Source organism: Oryx dammah, unplaced genomic scaffold (assembly GCF_014754425.2).
Source record: "Oryx dammah isolate SB20612 unplaced genomic scaffold, SCBI_Odam_1.1 HiC_scaffold_28, whole genome shotgun sequence".
Taxonomy (NCBI): domain Eukaryota; kingdom Metazoa; phylum Chordata; class Mammalia; order Artiodactyla; family Bovidae; genus Oryx; species Oryx dammah.
The window spans coordinates 64,567,946-64,580,458 of record NW_024070212.1 but is presented as its reverse complement, the minus strand read 5'-3'; the positions used below and the strand labels follow the sequence as shown (position 1 = coordinate 64,580,458).

The window sequence follows — 12,513 nt, the reverse complement described above, 5'->3', positions numbered from 1 at the left end:
ATTCAGTCTTTTCTATTCTAGCTATAAACTCTCATTAAGGAAAACTTATTAAGTATTCATGTTTTTAATCCATGAAAAGTAAAATTATTATATTCTATTATAGGAAAAACTCTGTCATCTGTATTACCCAGTAACTTACCCTAAACAGTGATTGATTTCTTAGAACTACAACATTTAAGGAGCCTTTGGAATTAATGACAACCACAAATAGAAGGTAGATAATAGTTCTTGGCTGTTTGTAGGCTTAGTCATTAAAATAGCAATAGACAAAGGGGTCAAAACTGATGCTAATATGTGATATGTCTTCCTTAATATGGTATAACAGTGTGAAGGTAATGTCACATTGGTAAAATTGCTCTTTTTCTAAGAATGCACATTCTATTAATAACAGTATTTGTATAATGGGAGTTGTCATATAGTTATAGGAAATGGATCTGACAAATTACACTCAAAATTGTCAGAGTGTGTCTTCAGAAAAAGTTAAGCAGATAAACAGTTAATGTATGGGAAAATGTTTGATAGATTAAGTGAAAAGGCAATTACAAAACAATGTACACTAATATCCTTTTTTAAACTATATTTAAATATAGAAGAAAAGTGACTGGCAGTATATATATATATTGAATTGTTAACAGTTAACTCAGACGGTGGGTTTTGAATGAATTGTTTTTACGTGCTCAGTTGCGTGCGACTCTTGCGGCCCCATGGACTGTAGCCTCCTAGGCTCCCCTGTCCATGGGATTCTCCAAGCAAGAATACTGCAGTCGGTTGCCACTTCCTACTCCAGGGAATCGTCCCAATCCAGGGATCGAACCCATATCTCGATCTCCTGCATTGGCAGGCAGATTCTTTACCACTAGTGCCATCTGGAAAGCCTGACTTTTTCCTTTAGGTTTCTTGTATATTTCACATTTTAAATATAAACTATTAACTTTTATAACCAGAAAACAGTTATTAAAAAAAAAAGACTAGGATTCCTAGTCTAGGAAGTAGAGAAACAGAATTATTTTGCTTTTAGAAGCTTTATAATTTTTAACTATATACTATTTTTAGAAAGTTTTCTTTAGTATTATCTTAAGTGGTTCCATGTTAGAAATGTGGTAGATTACACTGTATCGAATTTTTAAATTGCTGGGATTGTTTTTGCAATGACTAAACTTTTTAAAAGCTGGAGGAAAAATATGTGTCAGTTCAGTTCAGTTCAGTTGCTCAGTCGTGTCTGACTCTTTGCGACCCCATGAATCCCAGCACACCAGGCTTCCCTGTCCATCACCAACTCCCGGAGTTCACTCAGACTCACGTCCATCGAGTCTGTGATGCCATCCAGCCATCTCATCCTCTGTCGTCCCCTTCTCCTCCTGCCTCCAATCCCTCCCAGCCTCAGAGTCTTTTCCAATGAGTCAACTCTTCGCATGAGGTGGCCAAAGTACTGGACTTTCAGCTTTAGCATCATTCCTTCCAAAGAATACCCAGGGCTGATCTCCTTCAGAATGGACTGGTTGGATCTCCTTGCAGTCCAAGGGACTCTCAAGAGTCTTCTCCAACACCACAGTTCAAAAGCATCAATTCTTCGGCACTCAGCCTTCTTCACAGTCCAACTCTCACATCCATACATGACCACTGGAAAAACCATAGCCTTGACTAGACGGACCTTAGTTGGCAAAATAATGTCTCTGCTTTTGAATATACTATCTAGGTTGGTCATAACTTTTTTCCAAGGAGTAAGCGTCTTTTAATTTCATGGCTACAATCACCATCTGCAGTGATTTTGGAGCCCCCCAAAATAAAGTCTGACACTGTTTCTACTGTTTCCCCATCTATTTCCCATGAAGTGATGGGACCGGATGCCATGATCTTCGTTTTCTGAATGTTGAGCTTTAAGACAACTTTTTCACTCTCCACTTTCACTTTCATCAAGAGGCTTTTTAGTTCCTCTTCACTTTCTGCCATAAGGGTGGTGTCATCTGCATATCTGAGGTGATTGATATTTCTCCTGGCAATCTTGATTCCAGCTTGTGTTTCTTCCAGCCCAGCGTTTCTCATGATGTACTCTGCATATAAGTTAAATAAGCAGGGTGACAATATACAGCCTTGTCGTACTCCTTTTCCTATCTGAAACCAGTCTGTTGTTCCATGTCCAGTTCTAACTGTTGCTTCCTGACCTGCATACAGATTTCTCAAGAGGCAGGTCAGGTGGTCTGGTATTCCCATCTCTCTCAGAATTTCCCACAGTTTATTGTGATCCACATAGTCAAAGGATGTGTAATAAACCACTAATAGAAGTGAACAGTTTTTGAATTCCCATAAAATCATCCTATGGATAAAATAAGTATAGAAGGATGAAAATACTTTAGCCATCCTTTAAAATTCTTTGTATTAATATTAGAGTCTAGAGATTTATAATATTTTTTTAATAACACAGTCCCCTCTGGATTAAAATTATCCCAGAGATGCATTCTGTAATTTCAGGGAGTTGTGAAAAATAGGGTTGAGTTTTTCTCAAATAACATCTTATCTAAAAGAACAAGATGATTTTTGGCATAGTATTTCCCTTCTGACACTTGTCATACCCCATTAAATGTCATCAAAGGAGCAGTTAAGTCACTTTCTTTAGCCTTTTTTTTGTGGGAAGGTGGGGTGCGGAGGGTTGGGTCACGTGTTGCTGGCCCTTTGATCCAATAGCCACCTTGTGTATGTGGCATGCACTTATCTCCTTTTCTTTCTTATTTGCACCAGCACCCTACCAGCTGAATCAAAACAAAAACAACCCCATTGCTATTCTAAAGACATATGAGGAATGTTGGGGAGAGGAAGGACACATAGAAAAAGGGAATGGACAGTTAAAATTTTTAAATTCTGGGGCAAAGCTAGATATTATGTCAATTATTCAGAGAGAGAGAGAGTGCGTGTGTGGTGGGGGTGGAGGTAGAGAGGGGAGCACAGGAGCTGTTTATGGACAGTGCTGTTTGTATAAGTTCAGGCATTGAAAGTTCTTTTTATTTTTACAAAATTTTATTTATCTTGCTGTGCTGGGTTTTACTTGTTGCATACAGGATCTAGTTCCTTAACCAGGGACTGAACCTAGGCCCCCTGCATTGGGAGTACAGAGTCTTAGCCACTGGACCACCAGGGAAGTCCTGGAAGGTCTTTTTAGAAGGATTGCTTCATTGCTCAGACACAATTCTGTATCTGGGAGGTATCTTTCACTTGGAGACAGTAGAAAACCTTATCAAACTGGCTAATGCAGAAAAGGAAATCTTATAAATCAACCATCCATGAGTGACGCTGGCATCAATAAAGCTCTGTGTAAGGGCGGATACAGTGTGATCAGGACCCCATTTATTGTCCTTCCTTTCTGTTCTGCCACCTGAAGCATCAGCTTTATCATCTATAGGTCATCTTAAGGTGGCCCAAGATGGTGGTCAGCAATGGCTGGGACCATGTACTTCCTTATTCACACAGAACAGAAAAGGAGAGTGTCCTTATCTCAGAATTTCTAGCAAAAGTCCTTAGATTTTTTTCTCACTCACCTTTGTTCATGTGTCCATCTCTGAAACCATCACGTGATAGGATCAATTAGGTTCCATTTGTGTGTCCCATCCCTGAAGCTGGGAGCAACCAGCTGCAAGAATTTCTAGTACCTGGGACATATTAAATGATCAGTTTTAAAAAAATCACCTTTATTTTTTAAAGATTTTTTTTTTGATGTGGACTGTTTTTTAAAGTCTTTATGGAATCTGTTACCATATTGCTGCTGCTTCTTTTTTTTTAATAAGTTGTTCTTTAAAATTGTATTTATTTATTTTTGGCTGCATCAGGTCTTCGGGGTGGCTCGGGGTGGCTACTCTTCAGCTGCGGTGTTCGCTCTTCTCATTGTGGTGGCTTCTCTTGTGAAGCCCTGGCTCTAGGCACGTGGCCTTCAGTAGTTGTGGCTCATTGGCTTAGTTGCTCTGCAGCAGTGGAATCTTCCTGGACCAGAGCTTGAACCCGTGTCCCTTGCACTGGCAGGCAGATTCTTAACCGCTGGACTACCAGGGAAGTCCTGCTTTTGTTTGTTTGTTTTTTTGTTTGTTTTTTTCTTTTTATTGCAAGGCATGTGGGATCTTACCAATAGTGGAGATTGATTCCATACCTCCTTCATTGGAAGGTGAAATCTTAACCGCTAGACTGCCTGAGAAGTCCCAACATTACCTTCAAATTGTCTTCCCCAGATGATCCATATTATTGTCCCTAGATGAATTATAGTATATATATATGTGTATATATTTATTCCCTTGAAATAAAAGTGTGCTCTAAGACTGGCACTAGTATAAGAAATGGCAAGTAATGCTTCATAATCATATGTAGTGAGAAACTCTATATCTTGATGAAATTTGAAATTGAAATTGAAAGTTGCTCAGTTGTGTCTGACTCTTTGCGATCCCATGGACTATAGAGCCCATGGAATTCCCCAGGCCAGAATACTGGAGTGGGTATCCTTTCCCTTCTCCAGGGGATCTTGTCAACCCACAGGTTGAACCCAGGTCTCCTGAACTGCAGATGGTTTCTTTACCAGCTGAGCCACCAGGGAAGCCCGTGTCTGAAGAGGAGGGCAGAGAGCTGCAGACCCCAAAGTAAAGTTGTCAGCTCTAATTATTATTGTTTTGTAGGCACGTGTCAACCTCCAAGAGAAACTTAACTTTTGATTTTTGATGAGAAATCACCAACTTTTAAAAGTTGGCAATTAGTTTAAAAAGTCTGAAAACACTGCACACTCCACAAATATGCCTGTGGACCACGGGCCACTGAGCTACCTGTTGACAGCCTTGGCCCATAAGAATTATCCTTTGTGCTCATGTCCTTTTCCCTGGTGTCAGCCATGCTCACTAAGCCTCTTAGGTACCCAGTAGGAAAAAAATTTCAAGTGATTTATTCCCAAGTGGGGTAGAGGCCTGATAAACTGAGAGTCATGCAGTTGGGAGGGACTCTAAAACATCAACTGTCCATTGTTTGCTTTTGGAGTCTTGGAACCCAGGGTCTGGGGCACACTGCCTTCTCTTTCCTCCCTTAGGCTTGCTGTCTTGGACCTTCATGGCTGGGTCTTTGCTTACACATTTTGCCCAGGAAGTTTCTGGCTCATGACAGGGCAGCACGGGAGCCCACTTGGACCCTATGATTAATACACTGATGTGATGACATCTGTTCTTGTGAATCTGGTTAATGTGAGTCAGTCCCTAAGACTCAGGTCAGCTCTGGGAGCACTGGAAAAAAGCCTTTCTGGGCCTGCAATGCTGAAGGTCATTGGCATATACAACTTGCAAAGTCTTGCAAGTCCTGAGTTGCCATCTGGCTGCTGTTTTGCTGCTGTGTAACTCCAGAGCTGGAAATTATAGAAATGCATTAGTGAATCTGGTAAAGTAGCTTAGTTCACCTACACAGGTGGTTAGAGGAAGAGGCAGTATATTTCCTCTTCCAGGATGGAGTGTTGATATGTCTGCTCACTTGACCACATGGTGTCACGTAACTCTAACAAGAGATGTTTTGAGTGGGGATTGAGGGTCCAGTGAGATGGACACTGGAGGGCCCCCACTGCTCAGTGCTCCCCTGAGGGGCTTGGCTTAAATTCAGTTGGGCCACTTTGGAGAATCTGAGTAGAGTAGTGGATCATCTTTTGTTTGTACCCTTCTGTAAATGGAAGGGAGAAAAATCACAGTTCTACAGGAGATTGAATGAAAAGGAGACCTTTGCATTTGAAGTGATAGCTTTCTGAACATTCAAAGAGAGACTTTGGCATGTTTCTTGTCCCGAGCAAAGCAATGCAAATGGTTTTGTGGGAGAGGGTATGGGAAGAGCAGGTGGCTCTCTTTCCAGGGTGGATGTGTCAGCAGAAGCAAGTGCAGCAGCAGCCGCCCCAGTGTGAGAGTCAGACCGCTGGGCATGGCACCTTTCACCTGGCAGCCCTCTGAACGTGTTAGACAGCATTCTATCTAGCTGGTGTTCTCAGTGCACATGCAGATGAAGTGTGGTGGTTTAGTTGCTAAGTTGTGTCTGACTCTTCTGAACCCATGGACGGTAGCCTGCCAGGCTCCTCTGTCCATGAGATTTCCCAGGCAAGAATACTGGAGTGGGTAGCTGTTCCCTTTTTGGGGGGTCTTTCTGACTCAAGAATTGAACCTGGGGTCTCCTGCATGGCAGCCAGATTCTTTACTGACTGAGCTACGAGGGAATCCCTACAGATAAGAACTTATTCCTAACTTCACAGAATTGGTAAATGGGTAGCTGTGTTTTAACTCAGAGTCTCTGATTATGAAGTCCATCTCTTGTTGGATACAACTGTGTCTGTACGTACCCTCCTCTTATTTATTTATTTATTTATTATTATTATTTTATTTTCCACTTTACAATTCTGTATTGGTTTTGGCATACATTGACATGAATCCACCACGGGTGTACATGCGTTCCCAAACATGAACCCCCCTCCCACCCCCCTCCCTACAACATCTCTCTGGGTCATCCCCACGTACCAGCCCCAAGCGTGCCATATCCTGCATCGGACATAGACTGGCAATTCGATTCTTACATGATTTATACATGTTTCAATGCCATTCTCCCAAATCATCTCACCCTCTCCCTCTCCCACTGAGTCCAAAAGTCCGCTATACACATCTGTGTCTTTTTTGCTGTCCTGCATACAGGGTCATCATTGCCATCTTTCTAAATTCCATATATATGTGTTAGTATACTGTATTGGTGTTTTTCTTTCTGGCTTACTTCACTCTGTATAATCGGCTCCAGTTTCATCCATCTCATCAGAACTGATTCAAATGTATTCTTTTTAACGGCTGAGTAATACTCCATTGTGTATATGTACCATAGCTTTCTTATCCATTCATCTGCTGATGGACATCTAGGTTGTTTCCATGTCCTGGCTATTATAAACAGTGCTGCGATGAACATTGGGGTACATGTGTCTCTTTCAATTCTGGTTTCCTCCGTGTGTATGCCCAGCAGTGGGAATGCAGGGATTCTTCAATATCTGCAAATCAATCAATGTAATTCACCACATTAACAAATTGAAAAATAAAAACCATATGATTATCTCAATAGATGCAGAGAAGGCCTTTGACAAAATTCAACATCCATTTATGATAAAAACTCTCCAGAAAGCAGGAATAGAAGGAACATACCTCAACATAATAAAAGCTATATATGACAAACCCACAGCAAACATTATCCTCAATGGTGAAAAATTGAAAGCATTTCCCCTAAAGTCAGGAACAAGACAAGGGTGCCCACTTTCACCACTACTATTCAACATAGTTCTGGAAGTTTTAGCCACAGCAATCAGAGCAGAAAAAGAAATAAAAGGAATCCAAATTGGAAAAGAAGAAGTAAAACTCTCACTGTTTGCAGATGACATGATCCTCTACATAGAAAACCCTAAAGACTCTACCGTACCCTCCTCTTATGGACATCAGGGCTCTGAGCCTACTCTGAATTGTACTCCGGGCCAATTCAGGCCCTCAAGGGAACAGAACAAGATGTAGTTCTGTGCAAAAGCAGGAGAATGCCCTGCCTCCCCACACACGCCGCGTGTGGGTTGGGGAGCTAAGCTTGGTGTGCTTGTTCTCTGCGGGCCTTGGCTGATGTCAGCTCTCCTCTTGCCCTGGGGCTCAGGGTGGGACCAGAGACAGACATCTCCTCTATTTCCCCATCTCTCCCTGAATGTCATGATGTAGCAGGGGCTGGGCTTTACTGACAATGCCAGTTAAAATGGTATCATAAAAAATTACAAGTAGGTAGAAGCATTTTATTTAAAACATAAATCTTCATTCTTTCCCTACTCTTCAGAAGTAAAAAAAAATTCTGAGAGGACACAAATTGGAGTTCTATTAAGTCTTTCTTTAGTGATCAGAATGGTAATGCACATCTACGGGTTCTGTTTCATATCTAAAACCCAGATATGTGAAATGCTGGATGTTTAAAGATATTTTCCTAATCTCCTAGTGTCATCTTGCACATACCTTTACCCCCGCCCCCCCACCCAACTCGCCTTTATGGAGTCTTTCCAAAGCAGTTAACCTAGTTTTCCTAGTAATAATAACTCTTTTGTTTCACACTTCTTTCATCAGTTCATATAGTTTTAAATTAAATTACATAATTAGAGTAATAGACACAATTGCCACAAAAGGGTTGGGAGCTGAGACGACTGCTTCCTGGTGACATCCATCTCAGCTGTGGGAGCCTGCTGTGCACCCTTGAGCTGTGAGTGTCCTGTGCTCCGGGTGACATGGGGTGGGGGTGGGGGAGCCCGGAGTCTAGTGAATCCTTGGAGCTGCAGACTGATTACCAGTGTCTCCTGTGTGACCTGCGTTCCTCCCAACACTCATCCTCAAGAGAGGCCTTAAGCACATCCATTCATGAGGAGTGAAATGGCAGATTTAAGGCTCGGCCTGGTTGGTTTGAAAAGCTTAGGTGGGCCAGATTAACAATATTTACAAACATTAAAAAAACAAAACTTTTCTTTCCCCTGCAGGCTAACAGGACCATCCAGCCTGGTTTTATGTATAAACCGGTTGATGTACTTCCCTGAATCAGGATGGTAGAGGAACATGGCTTCTGTTTCTTCAGCCATAAAAACTGCCTTTTGGGAGGCTAAGCCAGAACTAAAATTTCAGCTTTTGTTTTGGTGCCACCAAGTGGTTGGCTTTGAGATAACACTTTGAAGTTGAAGGTGACTTGACAAACAATGATTCAAAAAAAAAAAAAAAAACCACAACGAAACTGGGGTGAACAGACAGTGCACAGAGAATTTTTAGGGCAATGAAACTACTCTGTACGATACTGTGATGATGAATACATGTCATTATTCATTCTTCCAAACCCACGGGATATGCAGCCCCAAGAGTGAACCATGCTGTAAACTGAACTTTAGGTGATGTGATGTGTCTGTGTAGTTTCATTGATTGTAACGAATGTACCACTGTGGTGGGGAGTGTTGCTCATGGGGGAAGTGATGCATATGGTGGGGGAAGACGTGTATGGGAGAGCTCTGTCTTCTCAATTTGTTGTGCCCTTAAAGCTGTTTTAAAAAGTTGTTGTTGTTCAGTCACCAAGCCATGTCGGACTCTTTGCGACCCCATGGACTGCAGCACGCCAGGCCTCCCTATCCCTCACCATCTCCTGGTGTTTGCCCAAGTTCACATCCACCGAGCTGGCAATGCCATTCAACTGTCTTATCCTCTGTCACCCTCTTCTCCTTCTGCCCTCAATCTTTCCCAACATCAGGGTCTTTTCCAATGAGTTGACTCTTCGCATCTGGTGGCCAAAGTATTAGAGGTTCGGCTTCAGCATCAGTCCTTCCAATGAGTATTCAGGGTTGATTTCCCTTAGGATTGACCGGTTTGATCTCCTTGCAGTCCAGGGGACTCTCAAGAGTCTTCTCCAGCACCACTGTTTGAAGGTATCAATTCTGTGGCACTCTACCTTCTTTATGGTCCAACTCTCATATCCGTACATGACTACTGGAAAGACCATGGCTTTAAAAAATAGAAAACAATCTTCCACTCTACATCACATTTTCTCTTTTAGCTACTGGTGTTTCAGGTGAGAGTCAGGTGCATAGAGACATAGGGAGGCTGGCTGACTTCTCAAGCCTGGATGACCATCCCTCTGTGAAGTTCCAGCATTGCAGGGCCTGGGTCCTTAGCTTCATACATCCCGGAAATCTTTAGTTTCTCCAGTGTATCCAGACTTGGGCAATTTTCTGGGGTTATATATCATGCTTACCAAGTTTACAAAAGACTTGTTGATAAGTCAGAACGCCTGTGTATTACTTTGAAACCAGAAATGTGTATGTAGTGGTAGACCAAACACAGGTGTTAACTGAGCATTTCCCACCCTGCAGGACACTTCCATGGGAAGACACATTATATATGGAGTAGGTTGCTTGGTGAAATCTCAGTGGATGTGTGTAAGGTTGTTTATCTTGGAAGTTAGTATCATTCAGGTTGAGGCTGTCTTGACGGCCACACCTCTGTACATGACCCCAGCCTGGTCAGTGCAAAATCCTGGTCAGTGCTGTTGACTGACCGCACCTTCTTCTTTGGATATTCTGTTGGAAACTCTGTGCTGAGTGAGCATTTTCCTCTTGTTAATTTTCTTCCCTCCGATGGGACACAGTGTGACTCCCTCAATTATTATTTTTAATAATTTCACTCTCAGAGGAAAACTTGTGTTTATGTTTTGGTGACTCTGTCCTCAAATACATGTTAAAATTAACATGTAAAATCCTACCCACCTTGGAGTAGATCCCCAACAGTGAAACAGGGCTTGCTAAAGATGAAAATTACCCTTGATTATAAGGAAGGATGCATTCGTGCAGACCACCTGATGTCCTTGAGTGCTCTGTACAGATCTCACTACCCGCTCACACACCACAGCCTGCCCTGCAACTCCGCATTGGAGCTCAGTTATCTCCTGGGCTGGTTGCTGTGTCTTCCCACCCCCACCTCCATCCTTGCCCCAAACTGCTGCTCCAGAGTTCTCAGTCAAGAGGACTTGGGGAATACCTACAGGAGTTCAAAACTGGTGGCCTGTGATTGGAACCTGATCCACCAATCTTTTATTTTTGTCATTGTGTTGTTTTATAGTTTGATTTAACTGCTGAAAGTTAAAAATCTGGCCCAAAACAGTATTCATTTTCTTTGCAAACAGAAGGTCTGTCTGTGCAGTGTCTACTTTCTGACAGGGCAGGCAGTCACTGGAGTGGCCAAGATAGGATACCTCCTGGGAGTCATCCTCCATTTCCATTCTACCCTTTCATTCATTTATGTTACCATCTGATTTTGAGGGATGACTCTTGGTATGTTGGAAAAACACAACCAAAATAAAACACACACATAGAAAGGAGCAGCACCATCGTGAACTCTTGCTCCGTCATGCTCCCTGTTCTCTCCTGCCTTCTGAGAGCACTTCCTTCCTGGGGACCTCTTCCCAGCCTCCTGAGGACCCTGCCTGTCTCATCCATCCACCTCTGAACGTATGCCTTGTGCTTCCAAGAGGTGTGGTGGTGAAGTGTTGTGGAGGAAAGCATACAGACTTTGGGGTCACAAGACCTGGATTTGAATCCCAGCTCCAGTTGCTTCCCTGGTGGCTCGGATGGTGAAGAATCTGCCTGCAATGTGAGACCCAGGTTTGATCCTTGGGTGGGAAGATCCCCAGAAGAAGGAAGTGGCAACCCACTCCAGTATTCTTGCCTAGAGAATTCCATGGACAGAAGAGCCTGGCGGGCTGCAGTCCAGGTTGTTGAAAAGAGTCAGACATAACTGAATGACTAAAACTTCACTTCCAATCTCTACTGAGTTCTACTTTACTCCTTTTCTGTAAAGTGACGGCTCTAAGTTGCCTCTTAGGTTAGCATGAGAATTAAATGGGATTTTGTATTTAAAGTGTCAATCAGAAGGTAGGTCCTCAAATAATGTTGCCTTCATCCCTGTCTTCTATCAAGACACGACCCTTTCCCTTCTCCATGACCTTGATGAAGTCCAGCTGCACACCAACCTCTGCCTTCATGCCACATAGACTTCTTTACTCTTACAATAAAACCAACTGTTTTAATTTTTGTTCCTTGTAACTTCCAGTCTTTCCCATCAGCACATTTCACATATCCCTTTTCTTTTTGTAGTCAGATCTCTCATACCTCTCTATCATTTAAGAGACTCTTGTATGAGAAAAATGGATGACAGGTGAGTTTATTTTGGGAAATTCTATCAGGAGGCATAACTTTTATAAAATTTCACAATAACTGTACAAAAATTTGTGATGGAAATTCCATTAGCTTTTATAGCCATCAGTTGAAATTCTTAATATGTGTACCTTTTCCTATCCATTGTATTTTTATAGATATGGAGCCCAGGTCAAAAGCTGGAAAGTCATCGACAGGAAAGATTGGTACAGGAAGGGAGACACTTCGTCTGAGATCAAAAGGTCCTGCCACCGTGGAGGAAGTGGTATGTTAGGCTCACTTAATCCCTATTTGGCTTGGAAAGGTATGAACATTCATGTTTGTCAGAGCTGAAAATAAAGGTAAAATCACAAGATTAAGTAAAACGCTTTGTATTCTAATTAAGGCATGGTCTTTAATTCATTGTCTACTTAGACAATATGAATGTTATTGAAGGCATTTGAGAAGGAAATACAGAAGCTAAGTGTGTGAGGAGAGATTGTGATACAGCAGTCCTCAGCTACCTGCAGTCAATTTTTTCTAGAGTATACAGTGTTGAGGACTGCCTCAAAAATTTAGATTAGCCAAAGCTCTCTGAGATCTAAGAAAAAGTCACTGAGCTACCTGTAGGAGTAAACAGACTTGAGATTTTGATAGTGAAAGATGATGTTCATGAAAACCGGTCTCCTCAGGCAAAGCATTTGATAATCATCTGGTCTCTTTCGTGTCCTACATCCCTTCCATCAGCAAATCCTGGTGGGTTCACCTCCACAGCAGACCAGAGCAACCAACTTCTCCCCACCTCTGGC

General features: G+C 42.3%; 1 protein-coding gene across 1 annotated transcript in view; it reads left to right on the top strand.

Annotated features, from left to right (window-relative positions):
* The window catches only part of GIPC2 (GIPC PDZ domain containing family member 2), a 99,544-nt gene that overhangs the window by 51,736 nt on the left and 35,295 nt on the right, over window positions 1–12,513 (top strand). The window contains exon 4 of the mRNA XM_040232482.1: window positions 11,884–11,990. Within this exon, the coding sequence (XP_040088416.1) occupies window positions 11,884–11,990 (107 nt within the window). The remainder of the gene's footprint in view (window positions 1–11,883; window positions 11,991–12,513) is intronic.